The sequence below is a fragment of the Erpetoichthys calabaricus genome, chromosome 6 (genome assembly GCF_900747795.2).
Source record: "Erpetoichthys calabaricus chromosome 6, fErpCal1.3, whole genome shotgun sequence".
NCBI classification, from domain to species: Eukaryota; Metazoa; Chordata; class Cladistia; order Polypteriformes; family Polypteridae; genus Erpetoichthys; species Erpetoichthys calabaricus.
Window position 1 is genome coordinate 41,124,648 of NC_041399.2, and position 22,129 is coordinate 41,146,776.

Below are 22,129 nucleotides of genomic sequence, written 5' to 3' on the forward strand. Positions count from 1 at the left end.
GGCTGGTGGTAAGGCTCTCCTCCTGGCATTGCAAGCAATCTTTTCTTCCATTTGGGAGACTGGCATCATCCCAACTGACTGGAAAACAGGACTTGTCGTCCCTATCTAGAAAGGGAAGGGTGATTGCCGGGATTTCAGCAACTACAGGGGGATAACACTGCTCTCAGTGCCGGGTAAGGTCCTTCTCAATAGGATCCGTGATCACTTGCTCACCTACCAGCGACCGGAACAGTCTGGTTTTACGCCTAAGAAGTCTACCATCGACCGCACCCTGGCACTGTGGGTTCTCATGGAGCGCAAACGCGAATATCGGCAGAGTTTCTTTTATGGCCTTTGTCGTTTTTCGCAAAGCGTTCGACTCAGTTGATCGAGCTGCCCTGTGGGACATCCTGAGGATTCGCGGGATCTCCTCGAGGTTGCTGGATATCATGCCGGCCTGTACACTGGTACTGTGAGTGCTGTGCAGAGCGGAGGTAGGATCGCTGCGTTTTTCCCAGTTGATTCTGGGGTTCATCAGGGGTGTGTTCTTGCTCCTACTCTGTTCAATGCTTGTATGGACTGGGTGTTGGGAAAGGTCGTGGGGTCCAGCGGCTGTGGGGAATCTGTTGGTGAAGAAAGGTTCATGGATGTTGACTTTGCTGATGATGCTGTGATCTTCACGGAGTCAATGGAGGCTCTGATCGGGGCGCTCAAGAGACTGAGCGAGGAATCTGAGTGTCTGGGCTTGCGAATGTCCTGGAATAAAAACAAGATCCAGGCCTTTAATGACCTCTTGAGCACAGCCATCAGCAGTGTGTCTGTTTGCGGAGAGAGTGTTGACCTTGTTGAGAGGTTTACTTACCTTGGCAGTGACATTCATGTCTCTGGTGACTCTTCCTATGAAGTCAGTAGACAGATTGGGAGAGCAAGGGGGGGTCATGAGGTCGCTGGAAAGGGGTGTGTGGCACACCCAATATCTATGCAAAATGACGAAGGTCCAAGTCTTTAGAGTCCTGGTGTTTCCTGTCTTGCTATATGGTTGCGAGACATGGACGCTATCCAGTGACCTGAGACAAAGATTGGACTCCTTTGGTACTGTGTCTCTCCAGAAAATCCTTGGGTACCGTTGGTTTGACTTTGTGTCGAGTGAACGGTTGCTCATGGAGTCCTGAATGAGGCACATTACCTGCATTGTAAGGGAGCGGCAGTTACGGCAATATGGCCATGTGGCGCATTTCCCGAGGGTGATCCAGCTCGTAAGATCCTCATTGTTGGGGACTCGAGTGTCTGGACCAGACCAAGGGGTCGCCCACGTAACACTTGGCTGCGGCAGATAGAGGGTCATTTCCAGAGAGTGGGACTGGACCGCGTGTCTGCCTGGGGGTTGCAAACAGGGATCCCAAGTTGTTTCGTTGTGTAGTGGGTGCGGCAACGCACTGTACCAGTGCATGCTCCCCGACTTGACTTGACTTGGTGAATAAATATTATAAATACACTATGGAGTTTCAGCATTTCATGATATGGTTGCTTACAGTACTTCCCTTTTAAGATGTAAATGCTTTATATAAACACCCAACATGCCCAACTGATGAGCTGTCTACTTATCCATCAAGCAACCCATTCCCTTAATCTGCTCAATCCAATATAAAATCACAAGAAAAATGGAGTCTGCTGTGACAAAATTAGGTGCAAAGTAGGAATCTAACTGGACAGAAGTTATCACAAACATATAAACACCCACATTCAAATTAAAAGCAAAAATTCACTTTGACAAGGGACCGTGTATTGTTATGTATACAAAATCCTCCTTAATTTCACTTTATAAAACATACACAGATAAAAAAGACCATGATTCATACAAAACACACAAACATTTTTACATTCTTTGGTATTAATATGTATGCTACATTGAGAATTAAAAACAAAAATAATGTTTTCAGTTGGGGCAATGAAAATAAACAAAACTTTGCCCTCCAGTTTTGCAAAGCCTACTGCATCCCGACTCTAAAGAATTTGATATCTGAAAAAAAACAGCAATTGTGCGAACACAGTGTACATGGTGAGCTATGTCTTAACTTAACTGTATGCATTTTGTGTACTGAAAATGTTTCCACCTCTGAAGGAAGTCAGATTCATTGCTATGTAGGTTTCTTCACTGACTCTGTGCAAGTAAAAACTTTGCTATAAACCTACTGACTGTCACAGCTACTTTCAGTACAGCTCTTTGAATACTAGACTCTCTAAAAGCAACCGTCCTTTTTCTGAGTTCATCAAACACTGTCCTTACTTAAGTGGTGAAAGTTGAGACATTTAGAATTCAAAGTTTATTAATCAGCAGAGGATCTTCTACCCTCTTTCAAGGTAGAACCCACAGTTAAAGCAGGAACTGATCTCAAGAGAGAGAGAAAAGAGGTTGGGAGCATGCACTCGTACAGTGTGTTCCTGCACCCAGCACACAACAAACCGAATCAGGATCCTAAATTAGGACCCAAGCATCACTGTGCAATGGGTGATACCTCAGCACCACACTAGTTTGAATGTAGTGAAACTGTGTGAGGTTTTTTTTTACAGTGGCTGGAGTGCCAATCCTGCCACCAACCCCCAAGTTTTCCGTGCAAGTTGGATGATCTGTTTGCTGGGCTGGATGCAGGTTTCAAGAGAAGTACTGCAAAGTAAAACCACGTTGTACTCTTCTTTCTCTTTCACCACAATGCTTTCTCTCTCTCTCTCTCTTGCTCACTCACCAAGGTCACTAAAATCATTTTTCTACTTTACTGACCAATTACTTCATAAGAACCTCACAAGATGTTAGACAAAGTAAAGGAGACCATTCTGTCCATTATGCCTATTTAGTTAGTTAAATAATAGTTAGATTGTCCTAAAGTATCATTAAGAAACGTCATTTGGTAATTTGTATCAGATGTCCATGATTCTCTATCTGATGGTAAAGTGCCTTCACAGATGCCTTTTTTTCTCTCTACCCATTATATCCTGTTGCTGATCACTAATCTTATGCAACCTCCTTAACAATGCCCCCAGTTTCTTCTTACATTCCACATATGCCTGTTAGATGTTGATGCAATATTGGTCACCTGTGGACAAGTGTGTGTTGTGGAGGAGACCCCAACAATAGTGTGACTACAGGCTGTTTCACTCTGTTCAAGAAAGGTGTGAGGATGATAGAAGCCCTTGCAGAGGGTGTAATAGTATTTGGCAGCAATGTAACTGAGATGCCACCACTGGGGCAAGAATGCCTCATTATTATACAGGAATAGCAAAACTTTGTTGCTAACACCTCTGCCCAAAATTATTAAAAGGCAATTCTCAGAATGTGCAATTATTTATTCTTAGAAGAAATCAGAAACAACAAGTAATGCATTTGTCTTTCTGTAAAAATGAAGATACAATTTTGTACTAAGAGCACAGCAGTAAAAGAATCACAGTTGAAAGTAATAGATAATACACTAAGAGTTATTATGACTGATAGGTGCAAGACCTGTGCCACACATGAGGAACTGTAAGTCTTTTACCTGGACTAATTTTAATTACATCTGAGTGTAATAGGGGGCTTGAGCATCTTTCATCATGGTATCCATTTGACTCTCTAGAATGGAGTAACACCAGTTGGAAAAGAGTTGTCATCACTTCCAACTCCACCTCCACTTGGACCCCTTCCAACCACCCAGAATAAAAGAACAGACTCTTATGACCAAAAGAACTTTGAGTGACAACTCTGAGCAATTCACAACCTGATCACCAGTTGGCGACATTTCACCAACTTATAAAAAAAAGAAAATTTTTTTTACTTGCACTGCAACAGAGATATTCCGGTTGGTGCCCCAAATCTTTTCGTGACTTACATTTCTCATGTTTCACTCCTGTTATATTATATTTGGCTCCCTGGTACACAATATTATGGGTAGGCTACCTGGAGGCAGTCTGGCACTAAAACATAGATCCAACCTAGACAGAGAGCTCAGATTTGCAGGGATACTACTGGCCAACAGACAGAATTCTACCAGAAAAGCACCAGGAGGTCTAAAGGGCACTGTTGACCCTGGAAGTTAAAACTTAGATGTTTCTTGAAGTAGTTCCTGCAGGAAATTAAAAGCTCATTCTGTTCAATCTAGTTTGGAGTTGGAGTGGGGAAGCTAGTTGGTATCAAGAGCTCACAAAGCAAAAAGTGTTGTGAAAGAAAGGAGAAAAGCAGGAGGAGACCAAAGACACAGGAAATGTATAAATGTCTAGACAGAGAGGTCACATAACTCCTGTGTAGTTAGGGCCAGAGTGGCTAAAAATTCTGTTTGTTGTGTTTATTTTGTAGTAATAGTGTGTATTTTCTGTTTTTATTATTTTTGTAAATACTTCATTTAATTTTTGACAATATTGATCTTTTAGGTCTCTTTTGTATAATTTTTGATTTCAGTAAGGAATCAAGAGAGCACCTATTGTTCACATTGTGTATATGCCCTTCAATGGGCTGGTTCTCCATCAAGATATGATCCAAACCTACAGTATACTTAATGCTGTTAGGACCAGCTCTTACAACTGGATAACTGGGTTTGAATATGAATAGATCTTTTCACTTTCAGAATGCGCAGAGCACAAGGGTGGGCAAAATAACAGAAACACCACATGAAAAAGGAGTTCAACTTTGAAGATAAACAACAATTACAAATGCAGCTTCATAGGTTAGTCATATTATGTTGATTGCAAATTTGAAGTATGCATCAGCTATAAAAGAGGTCTGATAATTAGTACTTTGATATGTCAACTTTCAAAGCAATATGAGCAACTACCAGAGTTCCAAGGAAGGCAAATAAACAGTGTTCAAACGGAAGGTAATCAGTCACATAAACTGAAGAATATCGTAACATGTCAAGGGGAATACTGTCAAAAATAATGACAGTACATTTCAAACATGGACAAACAGCTCTGACAAAGAGAAGCTGTGGTCAGAAGACAACGCTCACCACCAGAGATTGATGAACACCACAGGTATGGGTGGCTTTCTTGTAGAAATCATTAGATCCAACAATTGTCCTGTAGAAGAAAAGGAGTTTTCATCCAACCCGGAAGTGTTGCAAAGTCACATGGACAGATAGAGAGAAAACACTTCCGGGTCAAGGACTATAAAGGACTATGGGAAACCCCAGCAGATCGAGCCGAGTTGGGAGGAAGGGTGACTGAGCTGCTGGGAGGTGTGGAGGATTGTTTATTGATTGTGATTATTGTTATGAGTATTGATTTATTTAAGTATAGTGGAGTGGAGGTGCTTTGTTCACATTATTATTATAATAAAGTCAACATTTGGACTTTTATGTGGTGCCTGGCGTCTGATCTGAGGGTTCAAGGGGACAACAGCGCCCCCTATCTGTCACACATGTTTAGAGAAACTTGAAAATAGCCATCCACCAAAGGTCTATATCTAATCTGACACAGCTTGAGAGGATCTGCAGTGAAGAATGGCAGAAAATTCCCTAATTCAGCTGTGAAAAGCTTGTAACATCAGACCCAAGAAGGCTGTAAGATTTTAAAATCATGTTTTTGATATGTCATTCTGGGTTATCAAGTGTTGCGTGATTTAAAATGATTTTAGCAAAAGGTTACAACTTAGCAAACAGCAAACACTCGGTGGAGTCTGAATACTTTCTGAACCTGCCGTATATGAGGAATCACACTGGGCATTTTAATCATACAGCTCTGTGATGTGGTAGGGGAATAAGGCTATCCTTTTTTTTAAGTTCGCTGAGTTTTTTGGCATACAATGCCTTTAACCTCAGTATGTACTGTATGTTTGACCGTGCAGTGTACTACTGTAGTTTTTTTGCTCTTTAATACATCAAATATCAAAATGATTTTGCATTAAAATGATGCTATATTAAACAAATTTGGTCCTAAGAGATTTGTATCAAAAGTAATACTGTATCAATTTTCATACTTTTGTGATTATTGACAAGTTATCAAAAGAAAAATTCTACAACAAACTGTGGAACAGTTAAAAACAAAAAAAAAAGCATGAAAGTGGAGTTTAATACAAATAAATAAATTACACAGGTTTACTTTGAAATCCAAATTGTTCTAAGTGACTCTTACTCAACAGCAAATCACAACTTGCCTAAAAATATATGGACAGGTGAATAAAGGTTTACCCCTCCTAGTGGTGAACACTAAGTACTGTAGATTTCACAATAACCACACTACTGCAAAGTCTATACTGTATCTGGGCCCCCTTTTGAGTTAAAGAGCTGTATTTCAACATTTAGATATATAATTATACAGTAAAAAAAAAAAATATACAGAATTGATCCAACCATAAAATACTGAAGTAGGTCTGTCCAGCTAATGCAGTTAACACATACACATCCTGTTACTTTGTTCCAAAGACTTGAATAGAAAAGCTTTATTGCTTCAGACATTTGCTGTAATATTAATAATTTCGTCCTGTTTTTTAAACCAGTTTAAGTTAAAATACTAATGCAAATTCTGCTGTGGCATTCTTTAGAAAAGACGCCTTATTTTGCTTATGTTAAAAACAGGAGAAGCTTATAAATAAATAAATAAATAAATAGGCAAAAAAAGCCACAAAGAAACTACTGCCAAAGTAGCTCTGAGCCCTTCCTGTTTCCTTAGTGTCTTTTCGCATTGCACATTTGTATTCAAACCCCTCTGTATTAACTGTTTTACTTCTGCTTATAAAATACAATAAGACTTGACAGACTTTGGCAGCAGGTTCTGGAAATGTCTTCCTGCATTCGCCAGCCTATGTTATCAGCAGGTAAACAAGCTTTCAAACAAAGGGATGATAGAATTGGAAGCCGCATAAAGAGGCTCATCTCAAAAATTATACAGCAGCAGTGCGCCAAATAATTCCTTTTTACGCAGCAGTAGAGCAACTATACTTGTTAGCTACAGTTTTCAGGTCATTCTACACCCTTGCCACATTGGACACATCATTTATTATTCACTTTTTGCAAATAATATTACATAGTCACTTACAGCCAGTCAAAGACAACTTTTTACCAGTGTTGGCAGGGGTTAATGTCATTTAACACATCTGAAACACAGTATTAATAGTCACATAATTTACCACATTATTTATATTAGTAGGGAAACATATGAAGTGGTTAAAGAAATGGTGCTTCACAGTTCTGGAGCATTGGGTTCCAATTACCTCTTAGTCACTGTCACTATGTCATTTGCAAGTTCTACCAGTGTAACAGAGAATAATATGTAGCATATACTGTAGGTTGTTGGTTTTTTTTTTCTTCTGTTAATGTCCAACAATATAAATCTTCAAACAACTGTCAATCTGTCTAATCTTAAAGTGCAAGGAAGCTGGATAAAGCAGTTTTTGCTACTCAATGAGTTTAATTGAATAAGAAGAGAACAGTTTTATAATTTAATTACATTTAATTCTTGTTTGTGCATTCCTTTGAAACTGGAGAAAATGTTGAAAACTAGACAGAGGGAGTTGAGCGTAATCTGTCTGTTTCATTGGTGAGTTAAGGGCTACACAGCAACAATAAGAGGCGGCCTTCAAAGGCATGCTCTCTCTGCCATTTTCCATCCATGACAGAGGAGATGATTCTGCCACTCTCTTGGCTACCATATTCAGACAGGCCATGTTGTCTGTTTATGCTAATTCATCCAAGGGCCTTGCCTGACCATGTTGAACCAGAGACTAATAAAGAAATTAAGCCAGAAAAGCCACCTGGTAGCCTAAGCAAGACGAACTGATTATTACCTAAATCAAATTATAATTATTTTGTCAACACTCATTTGAACTCTGCTTGTATTTTGGGCACACCATCGATAATACATAAATAAATGTGCAACTTTTTTTCCTGCCTGTTCTGGTACTCTACCTTGATGCCTGAAGGTTTATAGCAGGCATTTGGGAAGATGGATCACAGCAGACCCAGGACAAACAAACCCCATCCACCTGTCTGATGATCATGTTCGATTCACAGATGGTGATAGTGCGGGACAAACCCACTCCCCCAAACCTCCTGACAATTACATTCGGCATGTGAAAAACTGGGTTGTGACACACCAAAGGTTGGGAAAAACTGGTCTACATAACAGAGTTAATAAAGGGGAGAAATGGATCACACTAGAACCGTACTACGACAAAATAACTGGTGTGGGTTTTCTCCAAGTACTTACATTTCCCAAAGATGTCCACATTTAGGCTGACTGGCAACCCTAAACTGCCACCCTGTGCCAGTGTGCCCCACAACTGACTGCCCATTGTTGCCATTGTTTGTACCATGTCAGCATGATTCTGGCCTAGAAAAAGAATATGTGGATGGATGGCCAAAGCTACTGTGTACAACATACTAGTTTTAAACTTTATACTGCTTTTTAAAGAAAGCAGTTTTTTCCTCTTTGTTTTGCGTGAATCACATAACTATATACAATTTAAAATGTTCCTTTTACATTTGTTTAGCAGCTTACATATGTTAATCTTATTTTATTATGCTTGAAGGATCCATCCATCCATCCAGTATCCAACCCGCTATATCCTAACTACAGGGTCACAGGGGTCTGCTGGAGCCAATCCCAGCCAACTCAGGGCACAAGGCAGAAACAAACCCCGGGCAGGGTGCCAGCCCACCAAAGGGCACACACACACACACACCCACACACTAGGGCCAATTTAGAATCGCCAATGCACCTAACCTGCATGTCTTTGGAGTGTTGGAGGAAACCAGAGCAACCGGAGGAAACCCATGCAGACATGGGGAGAACATGCAAACTCCACGCTGGGTGGACCTGGGAAGCGAACTCGGGTCTCCTAACTGCGAGGCAGCAGCGCTACCCACTGCGCCACCGTGCTGCCCCGCTTGAAGGATCATACAGGATAAATTGTTTTTTCTTTGGAATTCAAATGTCTTTGTTTCCTGCAACAGTAGGTCCTATGATTGTAAGTGTAGGATAAAAAATTAAGGCCTGCAGAAAGCTTTCTAAGAGCTAAAACATAAAAACCGTACTGTTCCTAGAAAAATATGAGGTTACTCAGGGTCATAAAGTGACATTGGACTAGATAGATAGATAGATAGACTAGAGAACTTTCTCTGGGTGTCAGCCAGTATTGGATCTGTACTAAAATTTTGACTTTGGTATTGATACCAGCTTTGGACCCCAATACTAGTACTAAAACTGTTCAGAAGCAAAAAATTGATAACTCCTCCAAACCACCCTTCGCATGCATGTCTGCGTCGCTGCTTTGATGCACTATCATGAGCCTCCCTTGTATGCCACATTCCAAACATCAATAAGAGGAGCCTCCTCTTTCAACTATCCAGTGAGCTTACATTAATATATGTTTTTCTGAAATGGATCCCCATTGGAGCTCCAATGGCGCTTATAAACAACGGATACTGTATATACATACACACATACATATACACATCTGAAGAGCCTAGGGGCTAGTGGTTTGAATAGGGAGGGAAGGCTGATGGCTCCCTTTGGAATAGCAATCATGCTTAAAAACATCAAAGAATAAGGTGCTTGAAAACTACCATTTACCTTTTTTGCGTTCCCTCAGCCTGCATGCACACATGCCTCCCTGTTGTGCCACATAAGGAGTTTTTGCATAGGGCCCAGAGAGTTCCTAAAATCTTCTTTGATGTCTGTATATGATTTTTGAATCTTGAATATAATGGAGAGTGTGATTTAAGCTTTCATTAAATTACGTAAATACCAATCTTCCCTCTACGATGAGTAGATGTGAATAACATATAAGCTGTTACCAACCATTTAATGGCACAAAGCACCATTACATGGATGAAGGGGTGGGTAGGGGGTTCCCATGGAGTGTCAACCATTGCAAAACACTAATACAAAAGTAATGAGCTTGTTGTTGAGCGGGACCTTCCCACATAGAGTTTCAATAGTTGCAGCTACATGGAACTTCAAAACTGCTGTGTGGGAGGGGTAGTGAGCAGCGTAAAAACAGCTGAACGGAAGTTCAAAAATACTGCATGGCACCTTGAAAAAGGGTGCACAGCCATGCATCTGCACAACTTAGAAGGAACATAGGTTAAGACCTGTTTTTTTTTAGTTTTGTTTTTTTAATCAGGTCTATAGTCTTCTTCATATACTTTAGAATGTGTCTTTACTTCAGATTTCTTGAACATGTTTTGTGTAAAATTCATTCTTTGACTTCATAAGATATTTGGAAAAAGTATTAGCAAAATCTGAAATGAAAAGTTCAGGATACATGCATATTATTACTACAATCTGTTAAAAAAAAACAACTAAAGCACACATTTTTGAATATCTGACAGGCCAGAGGGTTAGCACAGTGATCAGTTTTCTTGTTTCAGGAGGTTGCATATTTGAGCCATACCCAGTTTTTTAAACATACTGTATTACAATTTTTAGCAATTATGGATTATTGTCATCTCTAGGATGTCTAATACATATGCAAAGATTTTATTTCAAAAGGGAATTAAGCATCCCAGAATACATGGCCCAGACAATCATGTGCTTGAAGCATTTGTTACAAGTGGGTACATATTTAACAGGCCTAAGGCAAAAGTGCTGGGTGCATTATACAATATTGAGCAGAGTTGGATCATATTTTGCACATATGGATGATAAATTTATTTTATTTAAAATCAATTTACATTTGTTGTCTGAAAATCATATTGGGAGGTTGTTTTACTGTCACTGTTTCAAACTGTCTAAGGACACATCGTTTTGCAAGCTTGTGTACAATACTGGGATACATCTTGTGGCTGCATCACAGCTAGAGTGCGAAACATAAACAATGTTCAGCAGGTTTATTTTTGCAGAATCTCTAACATGCATATAACAGAAAAAAGGTTTTAAAGAAAGACTGTATTTGACCTAACAATTAGTATCCTTCTGCAGTAACAAGCAGGACTTAAAATCATTCTGTGACAAACCAGTATGACCTAACAGGCAAAGAGCTCCACCTAGTGGACATTAAGTGCCCCTAAATTTTTTTTTTTTTTCTAGTATTATAATAAGGAGAAGGTTCTCTTAAAAATGTCCATGTTCCTAAAGTTATAACACAATGTTTCAGTGCAGAAACTGGATGGTCTATCACAATTTCTAAACAAAATTTTGAGAACATTAAAATCATGACAAGCATTCAAATTTTTTTTCAGCAGCAATGAACATTTTCAATACAAATTTGTGACTGTTTATTCATTTTTTTACATGATTATCCAGTTCAGAATCATGATAAGCCAATGCCTGTCTACCTGTAGGATGTAGAAACCAGTCATGAATAGGAGGCTAGTTCATCACTATGAACAATAACTGAAACATAGTATACTGTAGGTTTGATTTTATTATATGTGCGAACAATACATTGCATAAAGCAACATGATAATTCTCATTTGTAATAGTGGCTCATTTGCAAAATGACTTATTCATGACTTTTTCTTCCTTGGGGTTCTCAATAGCTCTCCATATTGTGTGAAATGTTCCACAATCTTAAAAGACTGAGAACAGCACCTGTAAGATGCTAATAATCAGGTTTTTCTGTTGTACTGCTGGCTACTTATGATCATTCATACTAGGCACTTATCTTTATGAGTAATTCTCAAAAAATATTTATATGAAAAACAAAACAATGATCTACACAATATGGCTGCAATTGTTATTAAAGGACAAGTTTGGTATTTTTGAAGTCAAAGTTATTTCTTCAGAAACATGATATATATTCCTTTGTCACACAAAATTGTGTTCAAAAGTTAAGCACTTTCCATAAATTTAAAAAAATATCTTGCCCACACTAGCACTTTACAATAGAGGGTAAATAGCACAGAGAAAAAGCTTGAAAACTTATCAAATACATCCATTTTTCAAGCCAAGACAGTTCAGAAAAATACTGAACTTATCCTTTGATGTCCAAGAAGTGGATGCTATACACCAGAAAACAATTTCCTGAACCAGTTTAGTCCAATTAAGGGCCACAAAAAGTAACTGACAATTTGGACATCAAAGAATGTAAAGCAGAACCAAATCTTGTGTATCTATATATAAAATACAAAGCCGACTCACTCTCTCACTCATCTATAAAAACAATTATTTCCTGTTTAGTTAAAAAGCTGAAATTTGGCAGGATAGTAAACCCAGGTCAGTAGGCATCTACTAGAAATTACATTTCGATATATTAATATCTAGGGGTAAAAACCCTCCCTACAATAGAAAAATGAAATACCCTAAAAATCTCAAAAATGCTTTGCCGAATTTGGTTGAAATTTGGCAATGTTAAAGAAAAAAGAAAATTAGCTAATATGTGTTGTTTATTTCTTGATATTTGTCAATAACAATGTTGTAGCAAGGAGGCTATTCTATGGATGACATGTTTTTTTCAGTACAGTCCTGAGAAATGATCACGCACAGTCATGGGGCTTTATGTATATAAATATTTAGGCCAATGGCAGAACAGCGGTAATAGTAATAGGTTGAAAAGAGTGAAGAAGGCATAGTGTTCTGTACAGGAAAAAAGTGGGGATCAGAGCTTGAAGGGCTCACTGATTTCATATACTAACATCATCACTCTCTAATCTCAAGCAATCCCGCTCCTCAAAATCATGAATTAAAATAAATGCATTCCGATCATCAAGGGGAGCCACTAGACTAAAATGTCTTGTAAAATTTATAACAATTCACAATGGGGAAGAAGACGTCAACAACACAGAGTACCTCCTGTATGGATTCACTTCAACCACTGGACGGGAGGCTGCGTGGCATGAAGTGAAAGGAGGAAAGTTCGGCAAAGGACAAGATGCGTTTGGCAATAAGGCTAGAGTCAAGTTGCCAGGGAAGGAGGGTGAAATACAGAAGTGGTTTCCTCACATTCCAACACAAGTAGGTAGCAACGTCATCAGTTTAAATACTACCGCAGCTCAGATAACATGTCCCACACAACAAAAGGAGAGCGGATTTGACAAATGTACAAATGCTGTGCTAAACAAAATTATTTATTTTAACCTATTGTCTCCTGCACAATACTTACTTCTCTCCTGTTTTGAACCCCACTCCTCCATATAAAAGGTTATTCTCTTAGCTATTTTCATTTCAGACTGACATGTCTTCTTTTCTCTAACAAAATTTCATCATAATACATTTACAGAGAGAAAACCAGTGCTTGAAGTGGGCCAGCAGTTTAAGAAGCCTACAAACCACAGTGCCAGCTGTCCTTTTGTTCTATTTCAAAATCTACAAAAAAAACAACCATCAAAAAAAGCCAAGGCGGGTCACTAGGAAAAGCAAGAACTAATCAATGGCAGGAATGTTTTAGTTGTGTGCAATTGTATGTAGCATATTCAAGAGTAAGAAGCACCAGTGAGCTAATAATATTAGCCCCAGGTAAAAAAAATTACAAATACTGTATAGAAAAAAGCATTAATTTAGTGACTTAGTATTTTTGATATATCCGATTACTAACAGCACTATAACTTAGGCCCAGTGTTTTTGGAAATTTCCCAGGCCGGGGAGCACAGCTAGTCTGTTTATAATATGCCTATCCACAGCAGGACACAATAACAGACACCTGCGTTTTATGAGAGGTGCAGACAATGCATTTCATAATGTGACTGTAAACCTCCATTAGTAATAGTAACCTAATTTGCAAAAACAACTTTTTTATGTTCCCATGGAGCTCTATATCACATAAAATGTTTCAAAATGTTCCAAAACTCAGGTTTAAAAAGAGCAGCTCTAAGATGTTGGAAGCAAATAAATGAGCTCTGGTTCTGTACTGATGGATTTCTGTGTGCAGTCATACCAGGAACTTATCTATACAACTCACCTTCAAAAATAATTTATAAATCAGTTATATAAAAATGCCAGTGAGCAATACTTTAAACCTAAAAAACTTGTCAATGTCAAATCAAACATAACTATTGTAACAACTACAGTATTTAGTAGAATATGTGTGATTTAGATAGGTCTTTATCAGTTCTGCACTACTAGACACTGGATTTATTTTTCTGCTCGTCTTCGTAAAACTGCTCAATTTCTGTGAGGTTGCATGGGGATTGACAGTAAACAGCCTTTTTCAAGTCCAGCCACAAATTCTCAACTGAATTTAAATCTGGACTCTGACTCATCAACTCCAGCATATTAACACTAAATACTGACTTGAAAGGAGAGAAAGCTTTATATCATCAATTATTTTCTGTTTTATATTTGTAGTTAATTTAGACTAGTTTGCAGAGGTCTGTTTATCCTGTGACAGTAAAATGTCTTTTTCTGTTGTGTCAAAAAAGGCAAACTAAATCTATTTTGATTAAATGTTGTATAACATTAAAATGTCGAAACTTCCAACAAGTTGAATACTTGTTATAGGCACTATACTGAATACGTTAGAAATGTATCAATTTCCTTAACCCACTTAGTCCAATTCAGGGCTCTTGTGAACCAGAGCCTATCACAGCAGCACTGTGTACAAGACATGAATTATCTCTGTATAGATTGATGATACATCGCAGGGCACACAAATTAAATGGATTGTGGAAGGAAAACTGAACTACCAAAGGGAAGGATCCTTGCATACATTTGGAGAATGTGCAATCTCCCCACAATTAATCCTCGGACTACTGTTTGAATCCAATCAGCAGGAGGTTTGACGCAGCAGCAATCATGACTCTAACGCTGTGCTGACCAACATTAGAAATGGAAATATATAAGACTGAAAAGGCAAACAAGAAGAAACAGGCTGACTAACCTTTGCTCTTGTTTTGTCAGTTGCGGCATGCTTCATGTCCTTTCTTTTTTGCACTATTTTAAGTTCTTTAGAAGACTTATTGTTGAACCTTTTCAGACTTCCTTTGCCCATGATCGCTACATTGTTAAAAAAAAATGAAAAGTAAGTTTGCAGTGGTGATTTATTTTTCAGATATAACAGGCTGACATGAAATTAATATTTACCATTTTGTTGATGATCTAACCACAGTTATAATGAGTTATTTTTCTGAGCAAATATAACAAACCTTCTCTGTCTTAGATGTGTGCATGCATTTGCAGATATTTAATGGAATCAGCATGACAAGAAACAGGTTCCTGGTTCTAAGAAAACATCTGCGTAGAGCTTTGAACTTCTCCATTTTTGGATGAAGTTCTTTCCAGGATATCTGGATTCTACCACATGTCAAAGACAGACAGACAGACAGACAGACAGACAGACAGACAGACAGACAGACAGACAGACAGACAGACAGACAGACAGACAGACAGACAGATAGATAGATAGATAGATAGATAGATAGATAGATAGATAGATAGATAGATAGATAGATAGATAGATAGATAGATAGATAGAACTTTATTGGTCCTCAGGGGTAGAGGGCAGACACTGAATTATCTTGTGAGAAAGTGATGATGCATTTGTGTCTTGGATCCTATTACAAGAATAGGCTGTTGAAAACCTAATTAGGAAACAAGAAGCTATGGGAAATGAACTGATGGATATGTCTAGCAGTTATTGCCAAAATGGCAACCAGCTGAGATCCTGATCAGTACAAGGAGCCCTGTTTGCAAGGCTGAACATGAGCACTTAATGTAATTGCATTCATCCATTTAGTGAACCTATTTAATCTAATTGTAGGGTCAAAAGCAACAAAATTCTGTTCCTCCAGCACTGGACACGAGGTATAAGAAATCTATACATAAGGCTTGAATCCATACCAGAGCACAATCATGCAGACACACTAACCTGATCTGCCTAAACTGCATATCTCTGGGACACATGAGAAAACCCACAGCTATTTATAAAAAGAAAGTGATGTGAAATCTCAGCACAGACAGCAAACAACCCATGATTGGAGCCCTGCTTTCTGGTGCTATACCAGCATTAGAAGGCAAACTGTGCAAAGATCAGATGATGTTCAATGTATTACATGCCTTCACATGGTTTTTATTGTAATAAAGTATAGGTTGCAATTATGCAGAAATACCGATGGCATTGGTAAACTGTTAAGTAAATAATCAACCTTCACTACTAGAGTAGCACTTTTGCACAGTGGTTACAGAATAAGGGGTTCAGGGATCTAGAATCACAAGCTTGGACATTGTGGAATTTGTACATTATCCAATGGTTGTACAAGTTCTTTTTTCTGGGAACCCCAGTTCTCCTCCCATATTCCCAAGGATGTGCAGATTAGATTAACTGGTGAATTAAAATTGGCTGTGTTTAAGAGTGAGTGTGATGCTTGAATGGGCCATGCAATGGACTAGTGTCCTTCCCTGGGTTGGTACCTGTCCAGAACCCAGTCCTGCCAGTATAGGATCAGTGACTCCAAATTGGATTAAGTGGGTTTCAGAATGTTATTTTATGTTTTTACTACTTTATAGTGAGACTGGTTATAGAAAAGCAAAGATAAAATTTGCTTTGCAGGTGACAATTCAGCAAAGACATGTAAATTTTAGAATGTTTTACTATACATAGATATTTTGCAATTCTAACTTTATCCTGCGTGAAGGAGAGGGTCAGTGTCTGCATGAGTGGGCCCTGTGATGAACTGGAGTCCTGTCCTGGGTTGGTTCCTGCCCCTGAATTAGATTAATTGTGTTTTGAGAGTGTTATGTCATGACTTGCGGATGTAAAATAAAACTCAACCTAGCAGTTTATTATTACTATTATTATTATTATTAACTGTAGTAGTAGTTGTTGTAGCTATTATCGAATTAGCGAAAGAAAAACATAAACATACAAATGCCTACTGCTTCACAAGCTGTTACCCCTATCTCTTAGGTAGGGTAGCTTCCTTTCTTTGTTTAAGAGTTTTTCTAGCACTAAAAATAATATCCTGTCAGGCCAAACTCAGGAATCAGTTCAAAGGTCAGAGGTGGCTCAATGAAATAATGGGATGTTTAATTTCAGGGCACCTTTCACAAAAAAAAATGTACATCAGTTCTGACAATCCCTGTTCACCTACATACACTCTGGCATTTTTTGAAAGTTTGGGGTTACAAGTTAGGTAATATATTTTTAAATCTTTAATTACATATGGCACAGGACACTTGGATTTTGACTAATTGTTTTTTGCAAGACAGAAATAATATATCCTATGGGACTCTTTTGGGATAGATTTCCAAAGGTGGCAAATAGTTACCAGAAATATTGCAAATGGTTTGAGTAATCATTTAACAAAAAATAGGCATACTGAAATCCATTAAATTCAATTCAGGCCCTAGGTACAAGACAGGCCCCACTCACAAATACATAAATACAACACTTCATTTTGAACAATCAGTTAAACTAACTTGCACATCTTTGAAAAAGCGGGAGAAGAGCAGAGAACCTGGAATGGAAAATCATACAGACAAAGGGAGAAAGGGTCAGTTCCTTGTAGACAATGGCTGAATGTGAGATGCAACATGCAACATACTTCATGAAGCAAAACCAACCACTCTATCACCATGCCACTGTAATGTTGTTATTTTTTTTAATTTGTTTATTGAAACTATAAACTGTGCTAGTGTTGTGCTAGCTAGTGTTGCTTCCTATTATAGTAGATCCAGGGTCCAGGGTATGACTCCTGTTCCATGTGGAGTGCACTTGTTCTTCAAGCGTCAATTAAATTATTTTTCAGACACTGAGTTTTCCTCTCTCATCCCAAAGATGTGCATGGTAGGTTAACTGACCACTGAAGTGGCAATGTTTGAGTCTTGCTACAAGAATAGGCATTAGTGCTTTGTAATTGAAAAAAATGAGTTTTAGAAGATTTATGAATGGATGGGCCTGGGTTACTAATAGTTTTAAACACTTTCAGGTTCTCTTTGCCCTGTAAAATTTCTGAATACTTTATGAGAGTTGCAGGAGACAAAAGCCTATCTTGGAAGCATCTTGTAGTTACAAGTTCAATACATTTCAAAGCTATATCAAAGTCTCTTTCGTTAAGTACTCATTTCAACGTAAATGCATTAAACAAAGAATTAACAGAAAAAACAAAAACACGAAAAGATATCATTAAATTAAAAATACACATTTTTGCAGTCACAACAAGAGAAGAACCATGGAATGGAGGAATGGAAGGAACAGATGTCCTGAACCTACTTTTAGACAGATCAAAGAATCAGGACTCTTTGTGATACATGTTTAAAAAACAAAGATTACATGTATTGGCAGCGTAAGCATTAGAAATATGTCGCAGCCTGATGGCCCTGAATTAAACAGAGTGGGAGGTAATGACAGTGAGCACATGTTGGTTAAGAAAGGTTAATGACCTCACATAACAGCAGTGAAATTGTGTTAACATCTATCCATCCATCGTCTAATCTCTTTTCCAGTTCAGGGTTATGTGTGGCCAGAGCCTCTATCAACAGCACTGGTCAGGAAGCAACACTAGGGAGGGTGCCAATCCATCATATACCACACTAAGAAAGATCTATACTCACTCACATCAGGTCAGATTAGAGTTGGCAGTCGAACTTAGCTGCAAGTCTTTCGAACATGACAGGACAACCAGGGTATCTGGAAATCTGGAAAAAAAGCATACACATACAAATGTTATAATTTGGTACAAATTACTAAAAATAATGGGCAGCATAGGGGTGCATTCTTTGGGTCCCAGTATTGATTTCAGGTGAGGATGTATGTAGATCCATGTAGGATCTGCACACGTGCATTTGAGGTCTAGAGTTACCAAAAACTGGTTTTGGAACCTACAGACTCAGTCTATATTGTTTTTCGTTTTTGGATTTTTACATACTTTGTATTCTTTTTACAGTTTTCTTTTTTTATTGTGACATTATTGATGTCACTCTGACACCATATTATATTGTTTGTTATAATGACACCCACTGTTAGGCATGTGATCTGTTGGTGGCATAACCCATGATGTGATGGTGCTCCTGCTACAGTATATAAGATGGCAGTGCACTATATACTATGGCCCAAGTTTACAATTTACTTAATTAAAACAAAATAATTCATGATCAAAAACTGGGAAAGGACAACAGATAGCACAAGGACCTTTTTTGGCTTTATTATTTAGATGATGAATTTTAATTTCCATGTGTTTTTAACATTAAGTTTTCTTTGTGCTCTTTGGTAATCAGCCCCAGACTAACATCCGACTACTCTTTTCCTTTTCCCCATGTAAGATGTTCACCTCCTGATCCAACGTTTACAAGTAATTTAAACAGTTCTCTGAACCCTTGCGCAACTTACAAGTGACTTTTCTCCAGCATTTTCCTTCCAGGCCCACAGTTCAAAAACGTGCTGCCAGGTCAACTGTAGACATGGTACTGCCTTAGTCAGAGCACGTTATTTTACTTTTTCTGGCATCTGGTCCGGGCAATGTTTCTGTGTCTGTCTTCTGGATTTGCCTCTAGCTACCAGCAAGTCTGAACTAGATTAAGCAGGTTTAATACAGAATATGTTAAAAAATAAGATGTGTCTAAAGTTTAAACATTTTCATCAATATTCTTCCTATTTTGCAATAAGAAGAGAGGCAATACCTCTTGCACAAATTATAAAGCAAAGCACTATTTATGCTTCAGGTTAGTGTATAATGAACAGTGTGCTTATGGAAGAAAGAAAGAAATCTAATGATGGCATGCTATAAACACATGCAAGAATCACACTTTATAATGTTTAATATAATGATGATAACAGATCTTTATCAGAAAACAAATATATAAAATGTGAAATATGGTACTTTTGACAAGTCATACACTAAATATACCCTCTTGTTTAACAAACCTTCTACCTGAAACTAAAGAATCCTTGGCATTTTATTGGCATAACATCATCTACTCCTTTATTTCAAAACCAAAATGTTGTTTTTTTTGTTGTTGTTTTTCTTGTTGAGAAATGTCCTGATGTTGCCTGCTTCTGACTGCCTTGAAGCAGCCCCAACATGCACGAGGATGATCATTTCAAGAAGAAAGCTGTTTTAACCACAGCATATAAATGTTTTCTTTTCACTTTATTCAAATAAGGTACATAAACAAAATGACAGGTAAAACAAGTCAAGGAACAGGGAAATTCCAGAACTCAAATGTACAAAATGATCAATAAGGCTCAGCATTTATAGTCTTTTACAACCAGTACTAATGAAAGCATTGGCTCTCAAACTCGGTAATACAGCACACTTCTGTGGCTGCTCCAGAAATTTTGTTATAATAAATTTTCTACCATTATTTGTTATTTTTTTGACCCTCTGTTCTTGTGTTTTCTAAAATACTAAGTTTGTGTCCCAACTCATTTAACTGCACACTACACCTGGCCCTGTGGGATTAAAATTGTTTTAATGGTTCTCTCATTCGAAAGAGTTACTTTCCTCCATAAAGAGAAGTTCAAACTTTTTTTATTCACTTCACTGTACCATGTAAAATATTTTACATTTATAAACGTAGCATAGATTATTTTTATTAGCGTACAAGTTTTTATTTTTCATTTTTAAACCTCTTAATTAATACAATTAAAGTGCAAATTATTTTATTCAAATACAATAAAACAAATGCATAAAAGAAACAGGTCATAAAATTTTGGAAAATTGTTTTGTTTTAGTTGTTCTGTGTCACAAGGACAACAAAAATTTTATTGGTGCTTCCCCTGAATAAAACGAGCAAACACACCAATATATACTGTATATATAACTTGTAAACATACACTTTCACAACAACAGAAATTGGTGCAAATTATTAACAGTCCTTCGGTACTGACTTGAATATTATTAGAAAGTAACTCCTAGGAACAAAGTAAAGGCTAGCATGTTAATTGCAAGGTTATTTCTCAACCATGGAGTCCAAAGCAGTTAGATGTTTCTGCTGATGTGCATAATCATGTGATTAACAAGAATCCTAGAGAAATTATACAAAAATTTTTAAGCCGCCTGCTAAAGCAACATTACTGTAAAGCAGCAGAGGCAAGCACAGTCAGATATACATCTTTCAATAAATTAGTGAAACTAGTATTAAAGAGAATTCTATTAAACTCCTAGCATTCCTGCAAAATGTCTCATGTGAGGTATATCAATACATCAGTTAGGCCTGTTTATACATTTTCATTCACTCTCATTAATTTCATTGCAGACCTCATATGGCCATTACTGTAAATAATGTAAAAAACACACATAATCATGTAATTCACTCTTTAACATAGAACTTGTCATTTAATATGGAACACAAAATTAACAAGATAACCTAGCAGATTATTTGAGAAATGTGCTTCTCAGTTTATCTTAATCTTTATCTTGTTGTTACAACAGCAGAAGGTCTCATAGCTGTAGACACAGGCTACAGTACAATAATTCCTACAGCTAAAAATAAATTCCCCCAAACCTTAAATGACTTCATACCAATGGCTCTGAAATCAATAGTGATGAAATCATTTGAAAAACTAATAAAGAGGTAGCTGACAAACTGTATTAGATGTTAGTTCGGTTTGTCTTCCAGAACAGGAGGCTGTTGCTTCTTTGCTTCATCATTTGCATAAACAAGTAATGGTCTTTAACTCCTGTGCAAAGCTCCTCCCTGCAGACTTATTATCAGCACTTAAAACTGCTCAATCATACCTTTATGTAGAGAAGACTATTAAATATTTTAATTTAATGTTAAACTTGGTAGAGTGGCTATGTAATATTTTATACAGACAGGACTCAGACATTAAAAAGAATGCATCTTTTTAGCACACTGTCCTCAGTATGTTCATCTCAGCTCTGTGTTCTTTCATCTTTTCTGTACATAGTACACAGTAAAGTTACATTAAATTTGAAAATATATTAATTTTACAATTTTGAGATAATTTTGGATCTGCTTAATGAGAACAAAATGAGTGAAAATCTAGTAGTAGATAATTTTGTTAACTGGTGTGATAAGTCTTCTCTACAACTTAATGTTACAAAAGCTAAACAATTAGTGACTGATTTCAGAAAGAACATCATTCACCCACTAGAAACAAGCATTAGGATCAAACAGAAAAACTGCTGAAAATTACAAATATCGTAGGGTAATCACAGAACCAAAACTGACTTGGATTCAAATCGCATGAGCAGTCAAAGTAAGAATCCACAATTTTTTCGGTCTCAGGAAGTCTTTTACAGCTGAATTCTAAAATTATGAAGCCGTGTACTAAATGTTAACATCATCCTTGCTGGTGGATTGTACTGAGAGCTTGGTGCTGTATGTTCCTTGTGCATGAACTTTGATG

The 22,129-nt window shown here is 37.6% G+C and overlaps 1 protein-coding gene across 4 annotated transcripts in view; it reads right to left on the reverse strand.

Annotated features, from left to right (window-relative positions):
- The window catches only part of st18 (ST18 C2H2C-type zinc finger transcription factor), a 262,012-nt gene that overhangs the window by 230,664 nt on the left and 9,219 nt on the right, over positions 1 to 22,129 (reverse strand). For 3 of the 4 annotated variants that reach the window (XM_051928741.1, XM_051928740.1, XM_028803519.2), the window contains exons 2-3: positions 18,370 to 18,453; positions 14,699 to 14,814 (exon numbers count right to left, since the gene is read on the reverse strand). In XM_051928741.1, the coding sequence (XP_051784701.1) occupies positions 14,699 to 14,809 (111 nt within the window). In that variant the 5' untranslated portion in view covers positions 14,810 to 14,814; positions 18,370 to 18,453. The remainder of the gene's footprint in view (positions 1 to 14,698; positions 14,815 to 18,369; positions 18,454 to 22,129) is intronic. The other variant, XM_028803518.2, reaches the window with a different exon arrangement.